General features: G+C 41.3%; 1 protein-coding gene across 2 annotated transcripts in view; it reads right to left on the minus strand.

The window, feature by feature from the left end:
- The window catches only part of CFAP54 (cilia and flagella associated protein 54), a 301163-nt gene that overhangs the window by 127274 nt on the left and 154662 nt on the right, over positions 1-19227 (minus strand). Inside the window, exons 39-43 of one of the 2 annotated variants that reach the window (XM_060164793.1) lie at positions 19056-19164; positions 7363-7515; positions 5282-5476; positions 3363-3450; positions 2857-3066 (exon numbers count right to left, since the gene is read on the minus strand). In XM_060164793.1, coding sequence (XP_060020776.1) covers positions 2857-3066; positions 3363-3450; positions 5282-5476; positions 7363-7515; positions 19056-19164 — 755 coding nt within the window. The remainder of the gene's footprint in view (positions 1-2856; positions 3067-3362; positions 3451-5281; positions 5477-7362; positions 7516-19055; positions 19165-19227) is intronic. The other variant, XM_060164794.1, reaches the window with a different exon arrangement.

Below are 19227 nucleotides of genomic sequence, written 5' to 3' on the forward strand. Positions count from 1 at the left end.
AAATTAAAATAATCTTTGTGATTCTAAAAGTGCTACATACTCATATAAGATCTAGGACATAGAAAGATAGAAAAAAAATAAAATGAAAAGTCACCTATAATCCTACCACCTAAACATGATTACTGGTAACATTTTGGCCACTTTCCTTCTAGATTTTCTTCTACATACAATAATACACATGCACACTCACAGTAAGACTAAAATTATGCAATACATATTATTTTATAAACAAATTTTTTATTCTTGGACATAATGAGTTACATCATTATTTTACAGATTTTAATATTTTTATCATATGCATGTACCATAATACTAAAATATCCATCTCCATTTTGGTTTTTTCCAACGCTGAAATAAACATTGTTGTACCTACATTTCTGAGCACTTGTCCTATTAATTCCACTGGATAAATCCCTAGAAGTGGAATTTTGGGGAAAAGGAGGTGCACAATTTTAAATCAAATTTTTGATGAGTACAATTAAAAAATTTCCTCCCATAGATTTAAACAATGTGTTTCCTCACCAGCAGTATATTATGGATCCATCGATGACATTAAGTCCTTCCACCAAAGATTAAGGTAATATCTCTGTGTTTACTACTGTCTCATTTTACGTCCCTTAGTAGAGTTTGAGTTTTCTTTACATGGGTCTTGAAACTCAAATTTGCAACTGTAAACCACATTACCTTCTTCTAAATCTTATTTCAATAACACCAGTGGGCTTCACTATATTAATAACTTCGTCAGTCTGAGTTCAGCTTCTCTATGTGGTGCTTTACCTTCTGAACAGTGGGGGGAGAAGTTTCTTCTCCTCAAAGAGTCTCCAAGAACAGCCAAAGCCCCTGGAGTATCACAGAGCCTGTGGAAGTCAGACTTCCAGCTGGGTAACCAGGAAATGACTTTCTGTTGATTGAAAACCACTAAGTAAAAACTTCAGAGGCTCAGAGAAGCTGAGGTGTCCTCTGGCAGGAATGCTATAGCTGTTCTTTTCAAGCTGGGAACCTTCCTCAGCTTTTGTATTCTCTGCTGCCAAGCTCTACTAACTTATAAACTCAAACTTGCGTGGGGATCGCGCGCGCGCGCGCGCGTGCGTGCGTGCGTGCGTGCGTGTGTGTGTGTGTGTGGAAGAGTTCCGTCCCAGGAGTGGTAAAAAAAAACAAATCAAACTTGACAGAGTTTTAAAAAAATCTTTAAATGTTTTATATTTTTTAAGTGGTAATTCCTTACTTCCCCTGTCCAAATGCTAATTTTCTGAAAACAGTGTGATTATTAACTAGGACAAGTTATTATTTTTAAAAACTTTCTCTACAGCTCAAAATACTATGCAGATTTTTGCCTACCACGCCCTAAAATGTAACTAGAGAGGTAAAGGAAACCTGTACCTCCACTCTCTTCGTACTTCCTAAATTTCGCACATTAATCAAATATTTAAGATATCTGTGAGTGCTAACTAGGTATAAGGCATTGTGATGGGCTTTCCCATATGTTACATGTGGCAGGTTGAATAATGCCCCCCACAAAGAAATCAACGGCCTAATCCCCCAAACCTATGCATATGTTACTCCACGTGGCAAAAAACAAACAAGAACCCCAAAACCAAAAAACTTTGCAGATGTGATTAAATTAAGGGCCTTGAGATAGGGAAGTTATCCTGAATTACTGGGTTCAATGTAATCACAATGATCCTTATAAGAGAAAGGCAGGAGGGTCAGAGTCAGAGAAGATGTGAGGACGGAAACAGAGCTCGGAGAGAGAGAGAGAAAGATGACAGGCTCTTGGTCCTGAAGACAGAAGATGGAGCCATGAGCTGAGGAATGCAGGAGGCCTCTAGAAGCTGGAACATGCAAGAACAGATCGTCCCCTAGAGCCTCCGGAGGGAGCTCAGCCCTGCCAACACATTGATTTTAGGACTTCTGCCCTCCATAACTGTAAGACAATAAATTTGTATTGTTTTAGGGCACTAAATTTGTGGTAATTTGTTATACCACTAATAGGAAACTAATACAGTCTGTGTTACGGGCTAAATCATGTGACCCACTGCACCCCTGAAATTCATATGTTGAAGTCCTAACCCCTAGTGCCTCAGAAGGTGACTATACTTAGAAATAGGTCTTTAAAGAGGTAATCATGTTAAAATGAGGTCATTAGGGTGGGCCCTAATCCAATATGATTGATGGCCTTATAAGAAGAGCAGATTAGGACACAGACATGCACAGACGGAAGACCATGTGAGGACAGAGTGAGAAGACAGCCACCTACAAGCAGGGAGAGAGGACTCAGAAGAAACCAGGCCTGTCAACACCTTGATCTCGGATGTCAAGCCTCCAGAATTGTGAGACAATAAATTGCTCACAGATTGGTACTCTGTTGCTAGTTTGTACTAGCAAACTAATACAGTGTGTCATGTAATTCCTGTCACCACAGTTTACAAATGAGAACAACTGAGGCTCAGGCAGGATGAGTAACTTGCTGGGGGCCCTAAAGTTAGGCCCTAGTCAGCCTGCCTCTACGCTGTTATTCTTTCTCAAATACCAACCATTCATCCACTCGTTCATTCATTCAACAAGTAGTTATTGAATCCCATCTCCATGCCAGGCACTCAGGATACACTGGTGAACAGAACAAAGACCTATGCCCACATGGTTCTCACACTCCAGGTGTGGCAGGTGTTAACAGGAAGAGGAGATGGCCATCAACAAGAAACAGCACAAATAAGTAAGCCATATAAGCCTGTATGATATGCACACAGCTGCCCGGGAACCCAGTGCATGTGAGGTGTGGCACCCTACATGGCACGGGTGGGCAGCCCACAAAGGAGGCGACAGCTACAACACAGACCACTCCATCGTCACACTCACTGTGCTATCTTCGCTGATATCACCGCCCCTTGCAAACATCCCCAAATGCCAACTTTTGACAGAAACTCCTCACTGTAGTCTTTGGAACTTGGAGGTGAACGGCTGTCAGTGGCATTGGTGAGTGAGCTGCCATACTCCTTCCATGTATGGAGCACGTCTTGTTTTCTGAATATGTCATCAAGAGCTTGACTCCAACATTTAAAAGCAGCCCTAAAACAGAAATAGAGCATGCAGCAGCATGTTTTCTGAGATCCGTGTTATTAAATCTATCTTCCAAAAGGGAAAGCAAATGCGCTGAAGAGACATTTTAATTAAAATGTTAGAGAATGGATCTATACCATTTATTGCTCATAACCATTTCACTCAGGTAGCATTTGATGAATAAAATGCAGCAATGGAATATTATCAACAGACTAAAATTTATGAAAGGCAGTATTTTTCACAATAATTAAACATTTTTTCAGCTGAACAAAGTTTCCCTTGTTTTACTGACTCCTAAAAGCTACCTTTTCTTTTGTGCGAAGACAAGAAGACTTCCAAGTTCATGCAATGCCTGAACGTTAAGACTTCTTTCATTGCTGGTTTGCAGAACATCTGTATTTTTAATCAAGTGAAAGAACAAATGTCAGTCCCTGGAAAATATTTCCTGTATATTTTCAAGAATATTTTAAATTGCCTTATACCTTAACTGTGTAGATAAGCAAACTTCAAGCTAATAGAGCCTTTAAATGTCACACAATATGGGTAGAGAAAGAGAGCAAACGATGTTCTATTTTAATGTCATGGAGTGGGAGATCGGGTCAAAGAGGTGGGAAACGGGAGAAAGTACAGTAAGAGTCGGGCAGGTTGAGATGGTGAAAGAGAAAAATCCAGAAAAAGTGTGCAAGGCAGAAAGGGCTGGGTATATATATATGGCAATGTGTGCGGCCGGAATACGCTTTCTGGGGAGGGTGAAGAAGCGGGTAGTGGTTAGATTACGGAGGCATCTGAGTGCCACGTGGAGAAATGTGGACACTATTCTACAGCACATGGGAAGCGTTGAACAGTTTGTTTTTGATCAGGGATGTGACAGGAGCACAGCACTTTGGATTCTTCCTTTACCCAAATGCAAAAAAGCACATCTTGAACAGTACCTGAATTTGTTGTTTTCTGATGAATACATGCATTCCAGGATGTGTAGCCAAAAAACCCAACTAACATGGCAATGGTTTCTAATGAGGGCAGCAATGTCCGCTAGAGGGTATTTTAGAAATTTGAGGAGGGTTTTGTTAGTTGTCACAATGGGGCATCTGCTAGTATTTCCTAGGTAAGGACCTGACACTCGATGGCCTGCCATGCACAGAACCTTCCCCCACAGTGAGGAAAAAGGTGAGAAACCTATTTATAATTATTTGAGTCTAACATCTAACTTCATTTCATAGAAAGGGTATGTTTGCATGTGTTCAAAATGCTCTGAGTTTTCCAGAAATGCAACCACTGTAATATTTTGTTTTGTCCAGAATGGCCTAGATTTGCCATTTTAGAACATCATGTCACCAAAATTAGCAATGCTGATAGTACTTGAGTTACCAATACACCTGTCTCAGTCTGCATTCGTAGCTGTCACATTCACGTGTATCCTGTATACTTTAAATACTATATGTGAGCATCTGATTGCTTCTCTATACCTCTAGTGCCTAAGCTCTTACATACCAACAGATTCTTTTATTATAAAGTTATTTCATTTTAGTTACCCTTCATTTTATATTTAGAGCTTCATATTGATTTTTAAAAATAATGTGCATAGGAAGAATAAAGGGGGAGTTACAAAATGTCTGTTATAAAAAAAGGGGGGACGTTGGGTCTACAACATGGACTGAATTTATACTGCTGAATTTGTAGAAAAACCAAATCAAGTGGAAAGACAAGGAAAATGCAATCAGCTGGGGCAGAGCAAAAGCACATAACAGTGGCCACATCTCGACAAATGGTTCACAGATTCAGTTAAGGTGGGATGGATGGGATGGTGCCTAGAATCTCACAACGGTGACAGCCAATCTGGGAAAGTGGGTGATGGGAGGGGCTGGGAGCTGCTTGTCTTGACGCTGCTCTGTCACTGTCCACGAGGGTGTGATGAATAGATTCTATGTTCAAGCTCTTTCATCCTACTTCTACAGATAACATTTCAGTTACAGTCTAGCACAGGGAACTATATTCAATATCTTGTAATAACCTATAATGGAAAAGAATCTGAAAAAAATATATATATATATTGATATATAACTGAATCACTTTGCTGTACAGCCAAAACTACCACAATATTACAAATAACTACACTTTGATAAAAAAATAAATTTAAAAAAGATAATATTTCAAGACCAAATGCAATCTCAACATTAATGTGACAGATCATATTGAAAATGAACACATAATGAATAAATCTTACTAATAGTTTCATAATAAGAAGAAATTACGAGTCCAAGTTGTGAGGAGGGAAGTTTGCTTTTCTCCACTGAGCTGAAAACTTGGAAGTGCTCCTGAGAAAGGTCAGGAGGTGTTGGCATGTGCATCTCTTCTGTCCCAAGGCAAAACTCCACCTTTCTGGTAGTGAATTTTAAATTGTTCGTTCCTCCTTTGTCTCCTAAATTCATGAAAAAAATTTAAAAGAAACTTAAAAATGGAGAAAGAAGGGAAGTTGATGAGGAGGAAAAAAGTAGAAGTGGAAAAGGAGAAGGAAGGAAGGGTTTTGTACAGAGCTGAGACTCATTTGCAGCTCGAAGGACACTATTTCCTTAAACTTCGTATCTTGAATCATTTCTGAAGAGCCCAGGTGTGTGATGTGCTCTACACTCGTGTTACCTCATAAGGAACAGCACAGAGGGGCAGTTTGCTGGAAAGTAAATGTTGAGATAATGCTTTGCTCCTCATGGGGACTGGCAGAAGTTGCACAGGTTTTGAGTTTGCCTTTTTTAAAAGAGTTTCCAACAGTAAGATGTTAGTTTGCCTCTGGGGCAGAGACCTCTGGGATAGAAGCAGTGCAGAGGTACTTCTGACCTGAGGGGAGAAAAAAAATGGAAAAGAACCTGTCTCTGTATAAGATCAGGGAACACACAGGGAAAAAAAAAAAAAAAAGGAAAAATATTCTAGGGGAAGTAGTCAAAAACCTCAGAGACAGAGAAGCTAAAATGGATTTAGGTCTACAGCCCAAGGACTGGGGATAAACTGCTGAGAATATCTTAGTACCAGGTGAAATTTAGATTTAGGCAGCGTAAACCATTCTTAGGAATTGTATTTGCTTTTTTAATTCATGTCCTTAACCACTGTTAGTGTACATCATACTTGAAAGAAGTTTAAACATGATGTGGAGGGCCAATTTAATGTAATGTGTGTCTTTGGACAATACAACCAAAAACTGTGGGTACATATCATAGTAAGTGCCTTTTGCGGGGAGAAGGGGCAGCAACAAGAATGAATATATATTGATACATACATACAGACAAACATATATACATACATAAATAAAACTTGTCAGTGGTTGTAAAAAAAAAATTGGTCAAATTTCTAATAGATCAGTTCAGAGACTATTAGCATCTTAGTTAGATGCTAAATTTAAATCTATTATTAATAACTTTAAAATACAATTATTTTAAGTTTATTCATTTAAATTTATTCTTTAAGTTTATTCTTATTATTCTGATAAATGTGAACAGTAAGTATTATAAACACAAATTAGGGTTTTAACAAATTTTAAATTACCTAAATGTAGATAATTTGAGATTTTTCTCGGCCTGAATTTGAGTATCTTCTTTCTCTCTGAGGTTACCACTTAACCACTTGAAGTCCTGCTTTGACTGAGCTTACAAATCAATAGATTTTGAGAAGGAAGAAAACAAGTGTAATGTAACCAAGAACAGTGAATATCTTTTTTTTAAGCTAAAAGAAATCTCTAAGATCAAAATCTGTGGTATTAATAAGAAATCTTACGAGATGTGTATATTAAAATGCATCCCTTTCTTAGACATTGATAAAGTAGTGTTTTGGTAAAAGACTGTAGTTAATTCGATATGAAACAATTCATCTACTTATAAAAATAAAACAAGACTAGAGCACTGCTTCTGTATTTACTCCGCTTAGGGATTATGCTCGTTTCCCAGAAGGCAGAGAAGCAGATGAGTGAGGCAGTGCTTTGGTTGGAATAAAGTGTGAGAAACAGAGATGTAGTCCACTAGACAAGAAGAAGAAAGTGAAAGGCAGCAGGGAGTGGGCATGGAAGTGGGGGAAGGAGGGACCTATGGCAGAACACAGTACACCCACGGGGTGGTACCCTGGGTAAATAAAGAGGAAGGGATGCAGAGCAAGTACAGTCAGCCCTCCATTTCTGGGGATGCAGAACCATAGATACGGGGGGCGGGGGAGGGGAGCTGACTGTAAGAGACGTGTACATCCACGGATTTTGGTATCCACAGGGGGTCCTAGATGCCCAGGAACGACTAGATGCGCAGATGCCCAGGAACGACTGTATTTTACCTTGTGTCTGGGCAAGAAATAACGAAAGCAACTTTCTGCTGTGTCGGATTGATCTGTTGCGATATTTGGATTTTTCCAAGGTCTCTCTAAAACATCTCAAAGTGTCTGTCACGTCCACGGGCACACAGAGGAGCTCTTCGGCTTTGCTGTATTCTGAAAGGAAAGGGAAGAGTCACGTGAGGGATGAAATGTTGCAGCAAGCCAACAAGCAGCAAAAGACTTTCTAATTCAGAGAATTTCTTGGGCCCAAACGAAAGCTGCTAAATTCAAAGCCCCCAGGTCTGCAGCAGTTGTTTCAACGTTCAGATCAAAATTTTTTTTTTGGTATATTTGACAGTTTTTTTTAAAAAAGAAAAAAACTTAGAAAACTTTTGATTTGTATGAAATGCAAATAACTTTAGATCTTGCCAATTTTCCTAATAAAGTCTCCTACTTTTTCTTTTGCTGATCATAAAAGATGAAATAATCTACTCCTTTTCAGCAGCCTCTTCAAAGCCAAGGTGCCTTGGGAAGGAGACGAAAGGAGGAAACAAAGAAGCTTGGAGATGGGCAACTGCTCCCTTGAGAGAAGGAAAAGACAGCTTTCTAATACTGGAGGATGCAGGGGAAAGGAAGATGAAGCCATAAACGGGTATGGAACTACAAACCAGTCCTGAAAAGTGGCCAGAAGGGCAGATGTTGGCAGAGAGCTGCTGTGAGGTCCCTGGAGAGGAAGTGACAGTCCCATAAATTAGGCTGCAGACCGGCTGCATACACCATGAAGCAGGCACACGGGAAAGAAGAAACACAGGCTTCAGATGAATAACAAATAAATTTACCCCTTCAACAAGCTGAGCAGGTCGAACATCCCCTGTAAAATCTGAGGTCTTGAGAGTGCAGCAACTTGCTAGGGAACAGGGCTATAAGAGGTTAAGGGGCGTGACCTCTGCCCTCAAGAAATTTACCGTTTAGCTGAAGCAAAGAGGCATTCTAACACTGGAGTATGAAAATCACCTTGACAGAAAGTATCTGGTTACATGTGAAAATGAGGGAAAGATAGAAGAGATAGATCAGTGTAGGCAGGAAAGGATGAGCAAGAAAGACTTCATGGGAGAGAAGCTATGCCAGCTGTGTCTTAGAGGATAGGGAAGGTCAGATCAGGAAGAAAGAGGCAAGGGGTTTCAGACAGCTAGAATAAGAATAGCTGAAGTTGATTAAGTGTTTATACTATGCCAGTGACTATTCTAAATAATTACTGTGATAGTCTCACTGAATCCTAGCAACACCCATAAGAGGGATGTACTATTATATCCTCATTTTACAGATGAGGAAAATCAGGCGTAGAGAAGTCTAGCAGCATCCCTTGGGTCACAGAACTAGTTTGTGCGAGGAGAGGGTGGGAGCAGGATTAAGGGTGGCGATTCAGGGCACAATGAGATGACATGGCCAGTCCTTTTGAACTGAGAAGGGTTTCCAGAGGCCTGAAGCCCTCGCTGAGTAAGCGGCCTTCATCCTCTTTAACGGGCAGTCAAGAAACGGTTTTGAGTAGGACCCCAGCAGAAAGAGGTAAGTGTTTCAGGAAGAGTTAGCCCACCGCTGTATGCACAGCAGCCTGCAATGGAAAGAGGGTGGTGACTGGGAGGTTGTGAAGTTATAACACAGGCATTGTATGATGTGAACTTGACTGAGGTGGTAGCAGTGGAAACAAGGGAGGGACACAGGGAACATTCTAATGTTAGAAGCGACAGGAGAGTGGTTAATTGGCTACGTGGCAAAGAAAAGAAAGAGAGTGGGAATTACCTCTTCCCCATCTTTCAGGGCCAATGACCTTGCTTCCTACCTCAATGGGAATAAATGGGAGAAATCCAAAGGGATTTCCTGCAATCCCCTACCATCAGACCCACCCAGCCCCCAGCACCTGTGTCCATCTACACTGCCAGGGCATCACTCCAGCAATTCTCTCCCCTCCAAATCATCAGTTTTTCCCTCTGCTGAATCATTTTCAACAACATTTTCCTTTTTTCTCCTATCTTAAAAAAAAAAAAAATCAAAAAAATTTCATGTTCATTGCAGCATTATTTACAATAACCAAGACAGAAATAAGAACTTAAGTGTCCATCAACAGATGAATGGACAGAGAAAATGTGGTATATACCCAATGGAATATTACTCAGCCATAAAAAAGAAGGAAATCCTGCCATTTGTGACAACATAGATGGGCCTTGAGGGCATGATGCTAAGCGAAATAAATTCAGACAGAGAGAGACAAACACTGTATGATCTCACTTATATATGGAATCTAAAAAAAACCAAACTCATAGAAACAGAGAAGAGATTGGTGGTTGCCATAGGCAGGGGGTGGGGTGATGGGCAAAATGGGTGAAGGGGGCCCAGAGGTACAAATGTCAATTACAAGATAAATAAGTTCTAAAGCTGTAATGTATAGCATGGTAACTATATCTAAATTTCTAAAACAGAAAAAAAATTATTTTGAAAACATAAAAAACCTTTCTCTCGACCTTACTTGCCCCTCAAGACACCATCCTATTTCTCTGCTCCATTTTACAACAAAACTCAAAAAGTTCTATTTTCACTGTTCTCCATTCTCTCTTGAACCTGCTTAGATCAGACTTTCCCCCATCATTTCACCCCAAGGATCTTCACGTGGCTACATCTAATGTTCAATTTTTAGACTTTATCCCTCATAAATTTTCAACAGCATTTGACCCAGTTGCTAATTCCCTCCTCCTTGAAATACTTTCTTCCCTTGGCTTAAAGCTCCTTTTCCAACCTTACTGACACTCCTTCTTAATCCTCTTTGCTAATTCATCCTCATCTACCCAAGCTCTTAATACTGGAAAAGCCCAGGGCTCAATCCTTAGAATGCCTCTCTTTTCTTAACTAACATTTGAGGCAGGCTGGGACCTGGGACCCTTTGCTGCAGTGCTTGCACCTGGACAAGCGTCTGCTCAAGCAACAAAACCCAAAGAAACTATAAGGGACTAAAAATAACTGCGTGCATGCACAGTTGGGGCAAATCATGAACAATAAGATATACAAACTGCCACTTCTGAGGTGCCGGGAGCAAAAGCAGGGTACTGGGCATGATCCCTGCACGCAGAGCCACCAAGGGCGGGGGGAGACCACCCTAAGGGCCCCTCCGGCCTTACCCACTGATCTGCCCTCACACCCCGTTTAAGGAACCAGCCCCCCTGACAGTCGGGGAGCGAGCAAGGGAACCTGTTAGTTCTTCTTGCTCCCCCGTGCTGCAGCACGAGTCCCAGTAAAGCCTTGCCTGAATTTCTCATCCTGCCTCTTATCAACTTCTACTGATTAAAGAGGCCAAGAAGCCAGGTTGGTAGCACATTCACCCCCTTGATGACCTCATCTAGTCTCATGGGTCTAAGTATCCACATGCTGCTGGCTCCCAAATTTCCATCTCTGGCCCCCACTCTCCCGAAGTCCTGAGACTCATCTATCCAATGGTCTCCTCCGCTGTGCGTTTAGTAGACATCTCACACTTAACAGGTTCCCAACTGATTTCTGAATCTTTCCTCCCTAAAAGCTACTCCTCCCATAGACTTCCCCCACCTTATTAAGGGATGGTTCTATTTTTCCAGTCGCTCAGGCCAAAAGCTGAAATCGTCCTTGACTCTTCATGCCATCTCATGCCCCAAGTCAAATTCACAACAAATTCTGGAGGCTCCCTCTTCAGAAAACATCCAGAGTGCCACCATCGCTCACCAGCTCCACTCTCCACTCCCACTTCCACTGTTTTCCAAAGACCTATTATCTTGTTTTGAATTACTGCAATCGCCGCCCCCAACCAGTCTCCCTGTTTCCACCCTTGCCACTCTCAACATAGCAACCAGAGGATGCCTTTTAAAATGTAAGTTCTCTCAGGACTTCCCTGGTGGCGCAGTGGTTTAGAATCCGCCTGCCAATGCAGGGGACGTGGGTTTGATCCCTGGTCCAGGAAGATCCCACACGCTGCAGAGCAACTAAGCCCATGCACCACAACTACCAAGCCTGTGCACCTAGAGCCCATGCTCCACAACAAGAGAAGCCAACGCGATGGGAAGCCCACGCACCACAATGAAGAGTAGCCCCCACTCACCGCAACTAGAAAAAGCCTGTGCACAGTAACGAAGACCCAATGCAGGCAAAAATAAATACATGAATAAATAATTTAAAAGAAAATAAAATGTAAGTTATTTCATGTCACGTCCCTGTCCAAGACCCTCCACTGGCTCCCTTATCACCTAGAGCAAACACCAATGCCCTTGGAGTGACCTCTAAGGCCCAACATGAACAAGCTCCCCATCTCCTCACTATTCTCCCCCTCACTCCCTCCCACACCAGGCATGTTTCCACCTGAGGGTCTTGGCAACAGTGGTTCACTTTGATCTAGAACATTCTTCCCTCAGATATCTCCATGTCTTGATTCCTCAGCTCCTTAAGCTTATGGCTTAACCATTAACTTCTCAGTGAGGCCTCCTTTGATCACCGTCTTTAAAATTGTGGCACCCATTATCTTCTGACGTACTATGTGTTTTACTTGTTTATTGATTGTCTCTGGCCACTAGAATGCAAGTGAGGGCAGGAATTTTTGCCCATTTTGTCCACTGAATTCACCCCTGGCCTATAACATACCTGTTATGTGGTATGTGCTCGATAAATATTTGTTACATGAATGAATGACAACAGTTTTCAAAGCTAAATGGCTGGGATAAACTTTATTAATAACCACTTCCATAGGCATTAATCGCAATCAATCCTCACAGCACCTTACAACTAGCAGAGATAGATATCACTTATACTTTACAAAGGAGGAAAGGTGAATTTGAGGGACATTCCCTTGTTTTAAACCCTTAACAAGAGATAAGAGAGAAAATCAGGGTTCAAGTCTGAAGCCTTTCCCAACTAGTTTTCCAAAGGGTATCAGATTTGGGGAACAGGAAGTGACACCAATTTGAGGCCTGCTAACGTGGGCACAGAGACACTTTGAGAATAAGACAGGAATAAGCCTGGGGTCCTTGTAAGCCCAGGGAGATCCTGATGGAATTCACAACACAGGGTCACATTCAAATGGCCACAGAGATAAATCTTTCATTACCACCCTCACGACTAGAAACCCTGGAGGCTCTAGTCAAACCAGGAACATGGCCACATGGAGACGAGCATCTGTTCCCCCAGCAAGTTCACTCTTGACACACTTCCCTGTCACACATTTAAGAGGATCAAATACGTAGGCCACAGTAGCTCTTTATTAACTCTCCAGTAATCTCGCTCTTCTCCTGCGAACTTCGCTCTTCTGTCCCCTCCATCCTGTCTCCACCATCTCCCCTCCTCTAGGCATGCACAGTCCTGCACCATCCCCGACAAGGCATGCCCCTACCCCTCCCACCCCAACCCTTATGCACAACACCCTGAAGATTATAGGTTTCTGCTCTGGTTCTCCGTTCTCTTGCCAGAATTCATGAGCTTGGCTTTCATTTTTTTCCTCCATAGAGAGTGAGATTAGGGAAAGAAGTTCAGCAAAGCAAAGGAAAAGGAGGAAGCTGGAAGCCCTCACATATTAATATTTTGAGACAGTTACTTTCTCCAGGCCTTCATTTTAATTATCTATTAAAACTGGGATGGCAATATTTACCTCCAAGGGTTACTGTTTTAACCTGTGTGTGAAGTGTCCAGCGTAGCGCCAGTCATGGAGGAAGCATTCAACAGACAGATGCTCACATTACGACCGTCAGTCATATATTTAAAAAATATCCATCGAGCACGTACCATTACTAGATACCATGCTAGGCACTGAGGAGGTACAAGTGAACAAAACAGACACACTCCCTGCTCTCCCAGAGCTTACATTCTAGAATAAAATTCACGAAGGCATGCCAGTGATTGGGGGTGATAAGAGGGATGAGAGGAAGAGTAGATGTCTGCCATCTTTAAAATATGAGGTCTGAATAAAATCATCCTGCTACTTTTTATCAACTATCTGCTTATAAATCATTCCTCTTTGTTTTTTTCCTTAACTATCTTTTACTTTTTTTTTCTTCTTTCAAGCCTAGTACACCCTTTTTCCTTACAGTCTAATTAGGGCTCTGTTGGTGTTTTGGTGGCTGTCTACATGAGATCAATGATGCAAAGGAATAAGGAAATATTAGCTTTGCAGGCCTCGTCCTGCCATCTTTGTCTCAAGGGGTTCCTCTCTGAAAACTTCCATGGATAATTCAAGAAGCTATTTTAAAGGCACTAACAGCCTCAACGGTTTGGAATAGGTAAGAATAAGAAGGAGGAGGAGAAAAAAGACTCGATTTACTACATCTCTCATTGTACCAGTGTAGATATTAAAACTGAAATCCCAATGACTCCAGAGAGATGCGTTCATCAAGGAAGGATCAGGGAGTGATACAAAATTTGGGCTGCTTTCTACACACTTGGTCACATCAATCTAAATGCCCAGAGGTACTAATAAAACATGCCAGCCAAAGGGTTCAAAATTCCAACACACCTGACGACTGAATTACCCTATTAGAGAACTTAAATACCAATAAGGTCAAAACTCAAGAAAGAGATCCCAGACAGAATGCAAAAACAGCCACAATAAAAGGCACATCCACAGAGTCATCTCCCCTATGAAGCTTAACAAGCAGGCAAGTTACTCATCCACACAAAAAATCATCTGTAAGGTACTGAGCACTGGGGCATTACAATACCTGCTCTGAAGAATTAAATGTATCAAGCACTACCACCAAATGCTGTTATGCCAAAAGGGAATCTATGAGGTTCTAAAGCAGTGACCTGGTGTGGAAACCATCAGAAGTATACTTGGTCTTTTTAAAAATTCTTTTAAGAATTGCAGACATGTCGTGGTGATATACATAAGACCCATCATGCTTATAAACATGTTAATGATGTGAATTCAGTATACTGAAAAAAAATTCAGCATCCTAAAAATTTGCCTAATAAACCCAAAAGTCCAGGCCAGATTATGCTCCTAGTCACAGAGGTCCTACAGTTTTATAAGGAGCTGTTAAGGTGGACGCCAAGATTTTAATGATAACTGCTCAATGTAAAATCTGTAGTTACTATGCAGGATCATCTAAAAATTGTGAAACTACCATAACAAGTCACAATAAAGTATCTGTCTCCCCATAACTACTGAGACATAGCAATTTTTTCTTGAGTGCTATAAGTTTAGAAGAGAGTCTAACCTGCAAGGGGACAAATGATGAACAGACCTGAGAGCTTAGTGGAGCCCTTATGGGTTAAACAATCAGACGGACCAGGGTTTGAATCATGGTTCCAGTACTCACTAGTAAGACTAAATTTTCTCATCTGTAATAATAAGCATAATAATATCTACCTCCTAAGATGGTTAAAATTGAAGAAGGTAATAGCTATAAAGTACTTGGCTCAATCAATTATTACTGCCATTACAACAATTTTTAGATTTTATCTATTTGAATATTCCTGCTCTGTTCATTGCTCAAACTGGCTATACCCCCACCACCACCGAGAACCATTCCAAAGGACCACTGTAGCCTGATTCCCCCCGCCTTCCTTTCTGTCCCACCACCTGCCACCTTGCCTTTCCAAACGAACTTAACAATAGGCAGGCAAAGTGCTTTTCTGACATGTTGTGGCCATCATCAGTAAGCACCTGCTGGTCACACAGGTCTAGAGTTTTGCTACATATGCTTCTCCTAGCCCTGAGATGCTAGTCATCGTTTTGAGAACAAGCATTTTCGACACATATTCTCACATTTGTTGCCAGCTCTTTTTAGGATGGAGGGGATAGTATAAAGCACATTCTGAGTTATGGATCCCAAATTGGGGAATCTCCAGAGGTTTGATGGACAAAATGAAGAAAAGGAGAACACACCCAGGAAGAATCATGCTCTTTGATTGGAACTAGTCACAGGTGATTGACCACAGGAAGGTGGTCCTCCCATTGTTCACTGAATATGAGAAGACAATTTATCAGTAAATTGTCATGAACAGTAAAATATCATGAACAGTAAAACCTACAAGTTCATGGTCACCAACCTTACTCAACTAGACCCTCTACACTGCTCTGCAGCCATTCTATCCTCCCTTTTCCTATTTTTCTCAGTGGCCGGTCAACTCTCTCACATCCCTCCTGAAATCTCCTACCCTATCAACCTTGGCTGTGCTCTCAACCCCCTGCTTCATTAAAAAAATCTCCAGTACCCAGTAAGGATGCCTTCAACTCCTACCATTACCATCTACAAATTTGCCTGATTCGGGCCTGTTCTCTCCTTCCTTTCTGCCCTAGCGGCAGGGGTGTCCCCCCTCTCCTGTCTAAGACTAAGTCCCCTATGTTCCATTCTCTTCCTTGTTTATCCTCAAGCTCCTTTCCCTATCAAATATCTTTTTCTCCTGTCTCTGAGCTCTCCCCCTCTCCTGGCTCTTTTCATTTAATATAGAAATATGCTCCTTCTTTTCTACTAAAAACAGACACACAAAACAAAACCCTCCTGAGCTGTCCTGAGCTCTACTTTTCCTTCTGGCTGCTCCTGCCCCCCCCTTCCTTGTCACTTCGAAGCTTCATGAAAGGCAACTCCCGTTTAATGACCGTGCAGGCACAGCTCACCATCACTGCACCCCCCACTCAAGATAGTTCCACTCCCCTCCCCACCATTTCTTTGAAGTGACTCTTGTCAAAGTCACAAAGTCATTCATTTGACAAGTAGATATTGAGTTCCTACTATGTGTCAGGCACTGATGAAGGCATTTGGATTATATCAATGAATGAACCAATGATCCCTCACTTCATAGAGCTTACATTTTATCAGGGGAGACAGACTAGTGATCAATAAATGCAACAAAAACCTGAATTATACAGTGTGATAAGTGGTTATAAGTGCTCCAGGAAAAAAAGAATACATTTATTAGAGTAAGGGGAATTGGAAGGAAGCAGGCAGGGTGCAGTTTCAAACAGAACAGTCAGGGTAAGCACCATTGAAAACTGGAGATGTGCACAAAGATTTTAAAGAGGTGAGGGATTTATCAGACAGGCATCTAGATGCGGGTAGAGTACTTCAGGAAGGAGAAACAGCTAGAGCAAGACCCTAAGGTGAGGACAGAAAAAAGGCCAGTGACAATGAGCTCCCAAATACAACAGACAGTCTGTCCTTATCTTATGTGACCTCTCTCTGACCGCTGACTCACACTTTCTCTCGCCTTGGCCTTGTTTGTACCACTCTCATCTCCTGTACCTCCCACCTCTTGGGCCATGTCCCAATCTCTTTCAGATACTGCTCCTTCTCTGCTTGTTCCCATGACAGTCATTAGGGCTCTTCACATATTCTCTCTTTATCCTTGGGGTACAGAGTACCATCACACTTCCCTCTCCTTTCGAAGTTAGATGTGGCCATGTGACTTTAGCCAATAAAATAGAAGTGACATGAGTCAACTTCAAGTATCAGCTTTAAGAGCCACCACCTGATTTATACATAAATCATGAATATAAAATTATAAAATATAAAAAAATATATAAAATACATTCTTTTTCTCGCCTGGAAAATGGGGACAATAACAAACTTACCTCATCAGACAGTTGTTAAGCTAACATTCGCAAAGCACTTAATACTCACGAAGCACTAATACTCATAAAGTGCCTGATGTCCAATGCATAATAATAATTCTTGTATTGGGATTGTTATAATAATGAAATAAGACAATCTACATAAAGCCCTTAGCACAAAGTGCATGGTATATGCACATGGTCTTGCTTCAAAGGCTGTGCTCTGAACCATTTACTGTATACCTCCAGGTTTAGCTGCCCTAGAGGATAACATTAGTGTTTTGCCTCCTGCCTCTAAAACAATCATGGAAGCCTGTGTCGAGATGGACATTCCATCAACCCATGATGATGAGCTGCTCAACCTCACTGAATACAGTAGCATGAGCAAAAAACAGACTTTCCCTTGTGCTAAGGCAATGACATTTGGGGATTGCTCATGACTGCTACATAGCCCAGCCCATTCTGACTGGCACAGCTTCCAAAGTGAGGCCATCCTCAGGTCCATACTCCCCAGAGCTCTCCCTGGGTGACCTCATACAAGCCCCTGATTTCAACCACTACCAATGTGTTGGTGACTAAATCACAGATCTGCTGAGTGCCTCACTGGTACATCCAATCATATAATGGATCATTCTACTCAGCTGTCATTCAGGTACCTTGAACTCAGTTATAGCAAAGAAATGTTTTCCTCTAAGCTTCCCCTCCCTTCAGTGTTTTTTGTTGTTGTTGCTGTTTTTGTTTTTGTTTATAGAATGAAGATATCACATCCATTTAGCCTCCCAAGCCAGAAACCAAGGCAACTTGAATTCCTCCCTTCCCCGTCCATCCGCCTCACCTAACGAGTGCATATCTGTCCAGCTCTCTGTTCTCACCATCTAAGTCCAGGCCCTCATCATGTCTGTAACGCACAAGCTGGGAGCAGCTGCTCTCCTACCTCCACATGGTCTCCTTCCAACCTTTTCCCCATGCTGCTGCCGAAAGTTCAAGAACACAAATATGATCATTTCCTCTTCCTTCTTTACATCCTTCTCACTAGCTCCCCTCAGCTCTCCGGATAAAGCTGAATCTCTTTATCCTACCTTCTAAGACCCTTTATTATCCAACTCCTGCCAACCTTTCTAACCTCAGCTTTTGCCTTTTACTTTTACATTAACCCCACTAAATTACATGGAGTCTCTCAAAAGCGATGCTAGCCGTTAACTATTATTGTTTATAGCAGCAGCAGCAGTAGTCATAACAGTATAGACCTTACTACTCTACGCTATAATCTCTGGTTTATTTATCGGTCTCCTTCAAGGGGCTGTAAATCGGATAACAAATCTTTAGTCTCATTCATCTTTGTATTCTCAGGGCCTAGTACAGAACTTAACACATGGTAGATACTCAATAAATGTTCACTGAATGACTGAACAGCTGCCTGACCTACTCAAGAAATGAATGAATGAATGAATACATACATACATACACACATACATACCAAAATCAACAGATAAATGAATGAAGGAATCCTAACACTTCAAAGGGAAGACTTGCATTTCTTTCCTATACCCAAAACATAGGAAAAGTGCAATTGAGAGAAGGCTTTATTTCCATTTTCATCTCATCCTATTGCCTCATTCCTACAAGCTGCACCACCAGAACATTCCAAAAGGGCTTACCAGCTAAAACCAAAGGAGTCATGATGTCCCCAGATCTTCTCTTGCACTCTTGTTAAAAGACCTACAACTAAACCTTGGTAACACCAATAGAAGTACAATCTATATTGATTATGGAAATGGAAGTTATTACGGGCATCAAGATGGAACAAAGAAAGTAGCAAAAGGTCAATTTAAAGAGTTCCCAAGTGAGATTAAAAACAGGGAAAAATGTGCAAAACAGTCTTTTCCCATCTTTATTTTTTCCCATCAGTTTCCTTTCTCCCTCTTTTTATCTCCCTTCTTTAACTAACAGATTAAACTAATAAAAACATGTGTTTTATTTCCCTTAAGTGACATTTATAGCAACATAAGATGGTAAATATCAAATGGATTATTTTCAGTGAAATAAACCTGCAAAAGAAATTTTGCAAACACTTTAATTATGGAAGACTTGACATGCAGAACACAATAGCAAACCTTGTTTTGAAGAAAAGAGAAAGTTTCAAGCTAAAATTGGTTCCAACCTGAATAGATAAGATTTTTAAGGAAATCTTCCCCGTGTCCTATAGTTGTCACTTCATTGGTTAGAGGATTAATCTTGAGCTGCTTCCCAATGAAGTTTCGGCAGGTTATCTTAAAAAAGAAAGGAGAGAACAAATATCACTTAGGTATTTATAGCCAAAAATTTGGCTTACT

The sequence above is a fragment of the Lagenorhynchus albirostris genome, chromosome 11, assembly GCF_949774975.1.
Source record: "Lagenorhynchus albirostris chromosome 11, mLagAlb1.1, whole genome shotgun sequence".
Taxonomy (NCBI): Eukaryota; Metazoa; Chordata; class Mammalia; order Artiodactyla; family Delphinidae; genus Lagenorhynchus; species Lagenorhynchus albirostris.